The following is a 12941-nucleotide window of genomic DNA, read 5'->3' on the forward strand; positions in this document are numbered from 1 at the left end:
AAACAAAAAAAACCTATAGAGTGGGGCTTTTAAGGTGTCACATTGAGAATGAAAGGAACATAAATCATACATAAAATTGCATACATCACATATTACATAAATCATGTTTTATTAAAAACATGAATAACACAATATTTTTAAAGTATCCACTGAATATATGTTGATATCAGCTTACATAGATCATCTTACCACTTAAGTAAGTTCCCGGGGAATATGGATTTACCCACCACTCAACTTCCAGAAAATGGTACTCACCCATGAATGTTGTTGTTGTTTATGTATTGTATATTGTTGTTATGTTTTGTGCTAGTATTCATTGCTAAGATGTTTAATTACTAGTGTAATGATCTATCATGCAAACGTTATAGGCCTCTTGTCTTCCTGATGAAGCTTCAGCAAAACGCGTAGAAGGCTGGAACCACAGCACATTTGGATGCAACTTAAAGTGACATTAAAGTCAAATGTTTTTTTCCATCCCCCAATGTTAATGTCAGCACTTACCTTCAATTATGTTTCTTAATCCGATCTTCTTCTTTCCTGTCCTTTTCAGCTTTCTCTCCAGCGCTACGGCGGGTGTCCGATCCAGCGCTGACTCCTCTGTCCTTGCTGGCACTTCTGATCCCGTGGTGTCTGCATGTGGGTGCACACGTCCATAGACTTACCTTGCGTCCTTCCTCGTCTCCTGGCCGAAAATCCGAACTGTGCATGCGCCCACCCCAAGATGCTTTGCGGCTGCCCAAGCAGTTTCGGGTTTTCAGGCGGGAGCGCGCACGAAGACGGGGTAAGTTTGAACCGCTGTTAAAGCGGTTTTTTTAAAAACGTTTTGCATATATCTACTGCTTGCTAGTAGTAGATATATGCAAAAAAGTAGGGATCTCCAGTGACATCATTTACCATATATGGACTTTCCGATTTGTAGTCAATGCTGAAGAGAGAGAGAGAGCTCCTTCCCCTCTGTCATCAGCGATCCACGATCATTTTGGTATGTCAGTGTCGGCAGGGAGAGAAAGAGAGAGGGGGGAAGGAGCTGGCACACGGGGACGTGCAGGTAAGGAGAGAGCACCTGTGCATGTCCATATATTCGTGGACGCGCAGCAGCTCTCAAGAATCACTGTCAATCATCAGTGGGGAGGATCCCATCAGATACGTCGGGATGTCTTCTCATTGCGGCGCTTAGCCCCGCCCACCACATAAAACAAGGTTTTACAGCCTTCCTGTGCATTTTGGCTAATTACAGTAAATTACATTATTTACTTATTTAGCCTAAGGAATGCATTCATAAAAAAAAGATAGAACCCCATAGTTCTCCTTTAAAGAAGAACTCCGGACACAATAAAACATAACCCTTGCAGTGGAACTACCCCCTGACTAGATAGGCAGAGCCAGCTGTCAGTCACGCAGCTGGGCGGATCCCGGCACAATTGTCGGGATCTGCTTCAGCTGCGGCGTCTCAGTATACCGCGAGCAGCAGCCTAGGGTGACGGGAGGACTATGGGGAAAAGCCTTAACCCCATAGTTCCCCTTTAATACACGTTTATTAGATGTGAAAATGCCAAGAGGCATTCCATCACTGGAGCGGAGGGAGAGAGAAGCTACAGGGATCAGTCTAGCAGCCAGGCAGGAGTGGGTGAGTATATCTTTTTATTTTACACCCTAGACCAAAATAAGCACTTAACCCTTACAGTGCAGGGGGAGCCCCACTGCATCAATTAAGTTTTATTCTGCCCAGAGTTCTTCTTTACAGCTAAACTTCAGACATAGTTTAAGTGTTGTAGTTGTACAGCGTCCTCTCCGGTAATGAAAATGCTTACTCAGATTTCAATGACTGCAATAGAAGCTACAACACGCCTCATTTCCTGGCTGCAGGACATCCAGCATCACATAGTGCTTTCCTCCCCCAGCCTATCTATCCCTGGTCCACCTATTTCATCCATTGGATTTCAGATGTTTCATTCATAGAGGCTCAGCATCACATGAGGGTGAAATCACAGCCTCCAGTTTTAAGGAAGCTACATACAGCACCCTGCTGGTCCCCGCCACCTGCCATGATCTGCCTGTATTGCATAGAGGACCAGAGATACCCAGGGGTGACCTCACTGGGTCCAAAATAAGTAATGTGATGAAGACAGAAATGTTTAATTCAATAATTTCATTAGCTGGTTGAGGAAAGGGGAAAGGAAAGGCCAAATATAAGATCCCCCCCTGCTGCAGACATGGATCTATTCATAAAAACCTGTCTGTACGGGAATTATGAACCACAGCCAAGACTTCAGTGATTTATTATTTGTAATAATGCCTTGTGAGGATTCCTGGTGATGTTTGCTCACCTTAAAGCACCTACTAAAATAGGGATTTTGGCAAAGACTCCTAAACTCAAAGAAAAGCTAATCCCCTAGAGCAGCGACAGACAGCCGGTGCTGACAGGCGACCTGCAACTCCCTGCTTGATGCTTCATTCAGGTGCATCCGAGAAAAGACAAAACTGCAGTTTAAAGGATAACTCCAGATAATTCGACTTTTTTCTTCTACCTCCAAGATCTTCAAATTATGACCTGGAAGGTCACCATACAATAAAATTTACTGTACTAAGGAACTTTTAACTTCCTATCTACAGGGCGTTCAGATGGGCCAATGACTGGAAAGAATAGTAATTAGCTATATGTTACGTCTATAGCAGAGGTGAGAAACCTCGGCACTCCAGCTGCTGTAGAAATACAAGTCCCATGAGGCATTGCAAGACTCTGACAGTCACAGACATGACTCCTAGATATTAATATTTTTTTTGTGAAAGCCTCCCTTGCACAAACATCCAACTGCCCTGAGACTGCACCACCATCTTGAATGCGAAATCAGCAGCCCCAGCAGACTCACAGCTGTCACTCAAGTGACACTCATAGTATTCCCCTTCACTTCTCTATCAGCAGCTGAGCTGAGCACCCAACCAGGGCAAAGGCATCCATAACAAGAGAAGCACTAAATGGCACAACATGACCATGGGTTAGAGGAGATCTCCCAACCAGGGTCAAAGGCATCCATAACAAGAGAAGCACTAAATGGCACAGCATGACCATGGGTTGGAGGAGATGTCCCAACCAGGGCAAAGGCATCCATAACAAGAGAAGCACTAAATGGCACAGCATGACCATGGGTTGGAGGAGATGTCCCAACCAGGGCAAAGGCATCCATAACAAGAGAAGCACTAAATGGCACAGCATGACCATGGGTTGGAGGAGATGTCCCAACCAGGGCAAAGGCATCCATAACAAGAGAAGCACTAAATGGCACAGCATGACCATGGGTTGGAGGAGATGTCCCAACCAGGGCAAAGGCATCCATAACAAGAGAAGCACTAAATGGCACAGCATGACCATGGGTTAAAGGAGATTTCCCAACCAGAGTAAAAGGCATCTATAACAAGAGAAGCACTAAATGGCACACAATGACCATGGGTTAAAGGAGATCTCCCAACCAGAGTAAAAGGCATCTATAACAAGAGAAGCACTAAATGGCACAGGATGACCATGGGTTGCAGGAGATCTACCAAACAGAGTCAAATGCATCCATAACAAGAGAGGCACTAAATGGCACACGGTGACCATGGGTTGGACATCCTGTTTCAGACACGTTGAGATGGATCATGATCGATTCTTTTGAGTTTTTAGCACTTTGTACACAGTTACTGCACTCCTTTAATTAAGCACATTTCTATGTATAGAACAACATCCAGATCTGAGCGGTGCAGTTTTCCAGGAATGACCACCCAGATCTCAGTAAGCTTGTGACAATCAAATTATCCCGAGGCTTCCAGCCAACCTTCTTCCTTTCCCAAACCTAACAGTAGCTGGAGGGTGGGAGGTGGTCTTTCCCCAGCATTAAGTGTGGATATATTTCTATTCCATATGTTGAAATCCAAAGGCTCACACAAAGCTCTACACATTAAAGAACTGTGCATTTTTTGGCAGCAGGAAAACAAGGTCTCGCCCAACGTAAATATTAATTCTATGTAGTCTGCAACTCTACAGCTTTTAACAAGGCAATAAAATTGTATTTTTAAAACATTTTCTGGGCTGGCTCCATTTAAAAGGGGGATTGGGGCATGTGGAAACTTGTTCTCTTTAAATCCCTTTTCTGTATGTGTATATATATATATATATATATATTTACAAAAAGTTCACTGTTGTCAGGATCTTATTTTTACACACCCAGTTACAAAGTATTACAATTGTGGCAATGTTTCTCTCTAAAACAGGGGTTAGATGGATGTTATGATATTTTTATGGCGGAATCAATGATGAGTTAAAGTGTGTATTAACTAGGAATGAGCTCAGGTCTGGACAGGACTCGGTCCAAACATGAGCTACTCTGAACCCAGAAGAAAGCTCCTTCTGCTGCCGCCCAATCAGCTGCATTCAGAGAATTCCTTATATGGCCACATGGTTATATTTGGTCAATGATATTGACCTAATATTGCCATTCTAGGTCAATGATGCCAGCACAAGCATACCACTCCTTTGTTTATGTGCAGCTGCGGGATGGAGAATGCCCTGGCCCGCAGCTGATTGGGCAGCTTCCCTTCCAGGTGTGGAGGAGCTTGGCCCCAATCTAAACCAAAGAACATAAATGTACAGCTTCCCTGTCCTCAGGTGTGGTGGCTGCATTAGTTTTCTTTTTTTTAAAGTTTTTGTTATCTTTACCTTTATCTTCACCTGGTGATCCTGACACTTCCTGTCCAAGGGTGGCAACAGTCACTCCATGTACTTTGTCTATAGAGAAGCAGTGTTGTCACCCTAGGACAGGAAGTGTGTTACTACTCCAGAACAACTCCTCTTATCTCCATAACACTGGGCTTGGACGTTAAGTGTGCACAAGACATAGATAGACAGACAGATAGATAGATAGATAGATAGATAGATAGATAGATAGATAGATAGATAGATAGATAGATAGATAGATAGATAGATAGATAGATAGATAGATAGATAGATAGACAGACAGATAGACAGACAGACAGACAGACAGACAGACAGACAGACAGATAGATACAGTAGATAGATAGATAGATAGATAGATAGATAGATAGATAGATAGATAGATAGATAGATAGACAGACAGACAGACAGACAGACAGACAGACAGACAGACAGACAGACAGACAGATAGATAGATAGATAGATAGATAGATAGATAGATAGATAGATAGATAGATAGATAGATATGTCCCCCTATTATTCTAATGTATTTATTGTGGCAGTGTTGTTAACATAGCTAACTCTAATCTGGGGAACAAATATAATCTAATATGTTTTTTCATATAAAAGGAGGAAACCAAATATCAGCCTATGTAAAGGTATATTATTAGCAGAGTGAGAAGTATTAGGATAGGCTTTGTACATCATAAGGACCCCAAGGCTTGTGTTCTTTGGCACTTATTCCATCTCAGCCCTATACAGCCCTGAATAAAATGAGATCTCTGTTTCCCTGCTGATAAGCCCTGTGGCACCCAGTGCTTGGCGTGGAAATGTCTTCCTTCGGCAATAATCTGTCAGTTCTCTGTTCCGAACACTGAGGTAGCAAGTTGGATCAAAATAGTGATTATTTGCATCCTTTTTGTGTATGAACAGGAAATTAAAAGGAAAATACTCAGAAAGATAGGTGCCCGCAGCCCCTTCTCTTCTCCACTCCAGCAGGCATCATGTCTAATGTACGATCCATAGACCTGCATTATAGTGTATGTGAGGACACAGAGGGACAGTCCACAAGCCAGAGTGTAGGGAACAGAGATGACTGCTGAGGGAGCGGGGATCAAGTAAGTAAAAGTCTTTTACATCATACTCCTAGGCATTAATGAGCACTTAACCCTTGCAGTGTGGGGGTAGCCCGACTGTAAGGGTAGTTTTTTTTTTTTTTTTTAACCCGGAGATAGCCTTTAAGGGTGGCATCTGTCTTATGTCTGTGGGTTTGTCAATGCAATCTTTTTTTCTTCTCAGATCTGACAAATTTGATACAAAACCAAAAGTTGCGCATTTTTCATGAGGGAAAACTACTTAAAAGATCGGTCCAGGCAAAACTGTTACAGATGCAGAAAATCTCATATGTGACTTTTTCATAGGCACAAGGTACTTGGGCATTTTACAGGCAACCAAAACCCCCTAATTCTCCAGATCTCAGTAATCCACAGCTCCCTATTGCTCAACACTGAATTCTGTAGCTGTGCCTTGATGACCGGATGTTGCCACAATCATGTACAATTGACCACCAACTAACGGGGTATTGCACAATGATATGAGATGAATAATCAATGATCATGAGACAACTTAATATTGCTGAAGTTAAAGACGAACTGCCTGGTGCTAATGGTTCCTGTAATCCATGATTCATTGCTTTGGCTTCAGGTCATGCAACTGACCTGCAAATGTAACTCACTCCAAAAACACCCATGTAGCTCGGACCTTGTTTCGCAGATCTTCCAGCAATTCGGTCCATGGGTAGCCCTGCCAGTACTTCCTGGTTTTGCAAAAGCTAAATTTTCAATTGACTTTTGTATAAGGAGCCAGGTGGTGAAAAATTGTCAGCTGAATAGTGCCTATAAAGCCAATCATATGCAGTCACTGTTCAGGTATTCTGATAGTTGTGGGCACCGACTGTCAGAATACAATAGCTGGCAGGGGAGATTCCCCTAGCCACCTCTCCAACCTCACTCCTGTGATGGACTACATTCTCATGTTTAGTTACCTAATCTGTATTGCGATTGTAGTCCATCACAGGAGCAAGCTTGGAGCGGTGACTACTTTACAACACACACAGGGACCATGGGGAACTAAAGTAGCCAACCTTCAGAAGGAATAACAGTATCAGCACCAACTCAGAGATGATTTGAGGATCTACAGCCGAGTGATACACAAATAAGGTCAAGGATTGGTAATAGTGAAGGTACTTGAAGGCATTTTTAAGATTTAACACCTAGATTTAGTGTTACTTTAATTGAGATCGCCGAAGTAGGTATTTCTACATGAGTTTTGGGTGGACTGGCCCTTTAAAACAGTTCTTGTTTGCTGGCAAAGCCACTTATGATAAAGGTGACTTGTTACACTTTGTAGCACTTGAACATCAAGCACACTTCAAGATGCCGGGCTTACTGTGTCATGAAATCATAAGACATCCAAAGACAAACCGCCTTATTCAATGAAGGTCAATGTGAAGTTACTCATCACCAAACCAGAACTCATCTTTCACTGCAAACAAAAATCTGATTGGCTGCTATGTAAGGCACTGCTCAATAGTAGTAACTAGCAGCAGCTTTTTCTGTTGGGAATAAATATCTAAAAACATCCAAAATGTCAAAATAACAGAAAATGTTCCCAATCATAAAGGTGTTACATCTAAATCTGTAAAATAAATGATTTTTACATTTTACATTGTATTAACACGGTGCAAAAACATCTACATTTTATATTTACGTTAAGTTAATAGCATTGGGTATAAAATACAATGAACCAATCACACCGGGGCTCACTTACATCTGAATGTTGCGTTAATAAATAAAGACTAGCTGAACCTGTAGTTTAAATTATATATAGTTACATAGTTACATAGTATTTGAGGCTGAATAAAGACATAAGTCCATCAAGTCCAGATGCATGAAAACAAAAGTCTTACAGTTAGAAAGCAGCCACAGCCTGAACATGGAAGCCTGCCCCATGCCAGCATGGCGCAGAGAAGAACCCTTGCTCTCTGTGTGGTAGCAGCGGGCTCTCTGCAGAGGTCTGACAGAGCCAAAGAGAAGTCAGAGACAAAGATCTCCAATCGGCATTGAGTTTAGGGGACAGGAGGACAGCAGGTGGACAGACCACTCTCAAAGGCAGGGTGCCAGTGAAAATGGGTGTGGTTTAGTTCAAATGTAGGTGTGGTTGGGCACATCTGGCCGGGATTTCATGGATCAGGTTCAGCTTGAGCCTCTCTAATTTTGCAGTCCTCACTAGCACCATGCAGTGATAACTGAACCGCAGCGTTTCACATGAATTTCACAATATTACATACAGTTACACATTTTTGCAATGCCTGAAATACAAAGTGTAATGAAGAGAAGGAACACAATCACAACAAACATAAAATAAACCTATTTATTAAAAAAAAGGTATGAAGGTAATCAAATCCATCATTGGCAATATTGTGTTAATGACAGCAGATGCAATTGCACACAACTTAGAGGTCAACTCCGCACTATACTGATATCTCCTTTTTTGTATAGGCGTTGGGGAGTTAAATCACAATCTGCATTATTATATCTCTCAGAAATTCCATTGGTCAGGTTCTTCTAAAGTTGTGTGTCTCCATCTCCTCCCAGAATAATGGATGCCACTGTACTAGAGCCAAATGTCTATTGTCCTCTATATTATGTTGTGGTCCCACATTCTGCCCATAATATAGAGGACAATAGACATTTGGCTCTAGTACAGTCCAGAAGGCATCCATTATTCTGGATTTCCATTTCCATTAGGAAATTAGAATTAGAATTAGGAATTAGAATTTCTGAGTGACCTGTGATTCAACCTGCAAGTATCTGCCAGTTTTGGGTGAAGTTGGCTTTTAAATAAGAAACTTACCCTTGCAGTGTGGGGGTAGCTTGAGTACTTGTTTTTTTCTAGGGGGATCCTCGGTCCCATGATGGTCAGTGCTCACCTCTCTCACCATCTGCTCCGTCTATGCAATGTCGCTCGGCGTCCTCACATCTAATACAAGTCAATAGAACTGTGTAAGATGGTATGACATCAGAGGTCCTTAGGCCACCGGAGCCCAGGGCAGAAGAGGCTGCGAGGACCGGTTGAGCAGCCCAGATGGAGCTGGCAGGACTGAGGATCAGGTAAGTAACAAAACTTTATTTGATCCCCTAGACAAAACAAGCACTTAACCCTTGCAATACGGGGGTAGCCCCACTGCATGGGTACGTTTTTGGCTTGCCCGGAGTTCTTCTTTAATCCCCCATTCACACATGTGCATGTTTTCAGGTGATTTGAAGCTTTGTTCATTTGTGTTTTCAGGCATGAATGTTTTTGTTTCAGCCAATATAAGCTAGTTACTGGAAGGAGGAGACGATTGTTAGGCGCAAAATTGAGTGAAAACTAGCAATACACGCTTTTTTTTAGGTGTTTTCAGCCACTCCCATGTCTTTGGGGCCAAAAATGTGTGATTCTGCCTGAAAAGAAGTGCAAAAAAAATAATTCAAGCTTCAAGAGACAAACAACACAATACTCAGGTGTGAATGGGCACCATTGGAAATAATGGGAATCTTCATGATGAGCATTGCCATGCTTTGGGAAACACCCAACATCACTCTAAGATGTTAATGGGGGTGTAATCCACAGTGACAACTAACATCTCATTGGTTGCTACGTTTAACACCATTCTTGGACCAACCAGGTGAATGTATATGAACAGTGATAATATGTACTCTTTCTCATTATAGAAATTCTGATACATTTCAATCATTTACACAGAGATTCCATCTGCACACCAGATAAACCTGAAAGAGAATCAGAACGTGTCTATTAAGGATTATTATTACCTTGACTCTGCCCAAGGCTGGAGAAGAAAACTGTGACCGCCAACAGCGACAAAACGATCATAGTGTGTAGGTTGGGTTGTCCCTTCATTTTGCCCAATGGTATTCAGTCAGCACTGCTGTAATTATAAGCAATATGTTGCTTGCATTAGAAACAATGTATTTGGTTATAACAGTGACAATCAGAACAACTTTTATTGTGATTAAAATGTATGCAAACCCTAATAATGAAGTTATGTTTGCTTCGTTTTGGTCTTTGAAATGTACAATTGATAGTATTTGTTTTGTCCATTCGGTGAGTGCAAAGAATCTCTGATTTGGTTCCCGACACTGTCCTTCCTTCTGGAGGGGGGCTACTTTTGTGCCCCATGGTCCCTGTGTGTGTTGTAAAGTAGCCACCCCTCCAGTGATAGACTACAGTCTCACATTTAATTTACTAATTTGCATTGAGATTGCAGTCCTTCACGGGAGTGAGCTTGGAGTGGTGGGTACATTACAACACACACAGGGACCATGGGGAACAAAAGTAGCCACCCTCCAGAAGGAAGGACAGTGTCAGCACCAATTCACAGATGATTTGAGGATCTACAGCCGAGTGATACACAAATAAGATACATTTAGTTAATAGTTAAGGTACTTGAATGCATTTTAAAATTGAACTCCTGACTTTAGTGTCACTTTAAATACTGTATATGGGATTCTTACAAATGTGCCAACAAATTTGTATCTACTTGGCTTACCACACTCCACATTTATTAACTACCCCCTGTTTATTCCAGGTTATGAAAACCCCTCTGCTTTTAATTGCTGGTCCACCAATGCTTTTTCTAACGTACATACATTACTCAACACCTCTGAGATTAACAGATTTACAGACCTTATTTTGGACCCAGTGACACCATCATTCGGTATTGTTGCTTTTCTATGCAATGCAGGCAGATTATGGCTGATGAGAGGGACAGGTAGGGTGCTCTGTGTAGCTTCCGGAATATATCACTGCCCCCTGCCTCAATACTCCTCTCATGAGCTCTCAGCCCTGATGTAAGCAATTCTTGCAACAACTTTCAAGCAGTTATTACATTTTTAAAATGTCTTGATGGGTAGATGTCAGTCTGGAGTAGTGGGTGATCCTAGGCAGGCTGCATTTGCTTGTGGTAATACCTGCATGCGATGCTGAGTTTTTATGATTGAAAGAGCTGAAATCCAATGAATGAAAGGGGCAGGACGAGGACATTCAGGTTGAGGAGGAAAGAGTTAGAAGATACTGGACAGCCTCCATCCAGAAAATGAGACGGGCTCTGTCTGACTTGTTGCAGCTTGTAATGCACATTGTGAAGAGCTCACAGTCTGCAAAGAAATCAGAGTAAACAATTTAAATCCAGGAGAGGAGCCGGTACAACTGTGCAAGAGCTCAAGGGCTGAAGCTCAACTTTAATTACTTCTGCTAGCCTACTGTTATGCCACCATGGGAATGAGCTAAATTATAGAATCAGAAGATTAGCTCACAGCTATGAAGAGTACAATTTAATTTGGCAAAGCCTGTAGTGAATATTGAGAACTAACAGACACAAGCGCTATGATCCTGATACCTCAAGGCAAACAGCAGCAAGCCAAAACACCTTCCTGCCACGTGTTAAAGCTTCATATCAGGTTTAGGAGTGAGACATACTGTGTATGGATTGCATAACCAGTGACAGACACACATTCACCTGGTTTATTATTTTATTAATTTGCGTAATCTTTTTGCTAGATCTTTGCATTGTTGGATACGTAAACCTATGCTTAATTAATTGAAGTATGTAAATTAATACATACATATCCAAACAAGATTAGATAAGAGATTAGAGTAAATCTTCTATAAGAAGAATTTGTCGTCTGCCATTGTTGAATTCCTAAAAATACTATTTCCCTGGGTATTATGCAGACTGGCTTCATTACATTTCTAAAGTAACACTCTTCCTTGCCAATAGAAGACAATGAAAGAGGGTCCCTTAGCCTCCCCCCCCCAAAAAAATTTATCAACTTCTCCATTGCTCCATTTAAATGGTGAGACCAGGGAAAGAAAGCAAACTTTTCACAGCTTATATAGGGTTATGGAATCCTTTCCTCGTCCCATGTAGAATGAGAGTGACTTACATGCTCTCCATCGGTTCTTAGTGGCTGAAGGAGCCATGCAAAGGTAAAGGAATGCTGCTGAGTATATGCTACTGGAGAGGGGGACCCTCTTCCTTTGCCCTGCATGCCACCTGACCATCACACCTACACAATATTATTATTATTAAAATGATTATAATGTAGGATTTATATAGAGCCAACAGTTTGTGCAGCGCCTTACAATATAAGGAAGACATTGCAGGTCAGGAAAGTACGCAATGCTCACCTGTATACTTGTTATTGGTCTGTGTCTAAGAGTACTGAAGCAATAGGTTAAGTATAACAGTCAGGCATCTATAACTTTCAGGAGAGGGAGATAGTGGCAGCCTCCATGTTTCTCTCATGACAGGTTCCTTTGAAGGGCAATAGTACTAATGCATAGATAATAATCTATCTGCAGGTGGCCACTATTAGCTTGAAGAAGCGTCACCTTCTGACTGCAGTGAAGCCCCCCAGTGACTCCGGAAATGATCTTGTCAGTAGGCCCAAGGGCAGCAACAGTTATGCCTAATGACACGTGGAATGTAAAGCATTTGATTAATCAAGGAAACTGCACTCAATTTATTAGATGGTTTTGTAGTAGGGCTCCAGTCCTGGTGGTCTGCTTTTTATTATTACCTTCATCACTTCATTTGTAATACAACAGATCCTTCGTGGCTTGTGTCACAAAGCACAATATAATAAAACAGAAGTTCGCTCAGAATGTCTCAGTGTGTCTACAGCCATTAAAATTCAGAGATACAGTATCTTATATCTTTAGTTCAGTACATGCCTGAACTCTGGAACAATGCATGATGGGACTGGAGATATAGGCCAAGCTATGTCTTTTAGCCTGAAGTCAATTCAGCCTAATAGAATGTAAAACGTGTAAAGAAAAAAATAGACAATGGAAAATATTTCAGCGATTTTCACTTGAACTCTCCTGTACTTTCAAGTCCTCTATCCCTGTATTTTATAAATTATATGTAGAGGGCCCAGTGTAGGGTAAGATGAGAAAGGTATATCTATTAGTCTTTTACTGGTCTCTGTCACTGACACACTACAACGTAAAAAGTGCAGCACACAAATCTTTTTATTGATGGCTAATATGCCATATTGGTTTATGAGGGAAAGGCAACCTAAGGTATGAGCACCAGGGTAGGCATGCAATATCATCTTCAGTAGCATCTGTAAAATCATCACTTGGCAGGCACATGGGCTCAGACAGGTTCGCCGGACGATTCTCTACT

General features: G+C 41.8%; 1 protein-coding gene across 1 annotated transcript in view; it reads right to left on the bottom strand.

Annotated features, from left to right (window-relative positions):
• Positions 1 to 9649, bottom strand: part of COL14A1 (collagen type XIV alpha 1 chain) — a 137717-nt gene extending 128068 nt beyond the window's left edge. Inside the window, exon 1 of the mRNA XM_018553336.1 lies at positions 9562 to 9649. Coding sequence (XP_018408838.1) covers positions 9562 to 9649 — 88 coding nt within the window. The remainder of the gene's footprint in view (positions 1 to 9561) is intronic.
• Between the last annotated feature and the right edge of the window lie 3292 nt (positions 9650 to 12941).

Source organism: Nanorana parkeri, unplaced genomic scaffold, assembly GCF_000935625.1.
Source record: "Nanorana parkeri isolate BGI_ZX_2015 unplaced genomic scaffold, ASM93562v1 scaffold117, whole genome shotgun sequence".
NCBI classification, from domain to species: Eukaryota; Metazoa; Chordata; class Amphibia; order Anura; family Dicroglossidae; genus Nanorana; species Nanorana parkeri.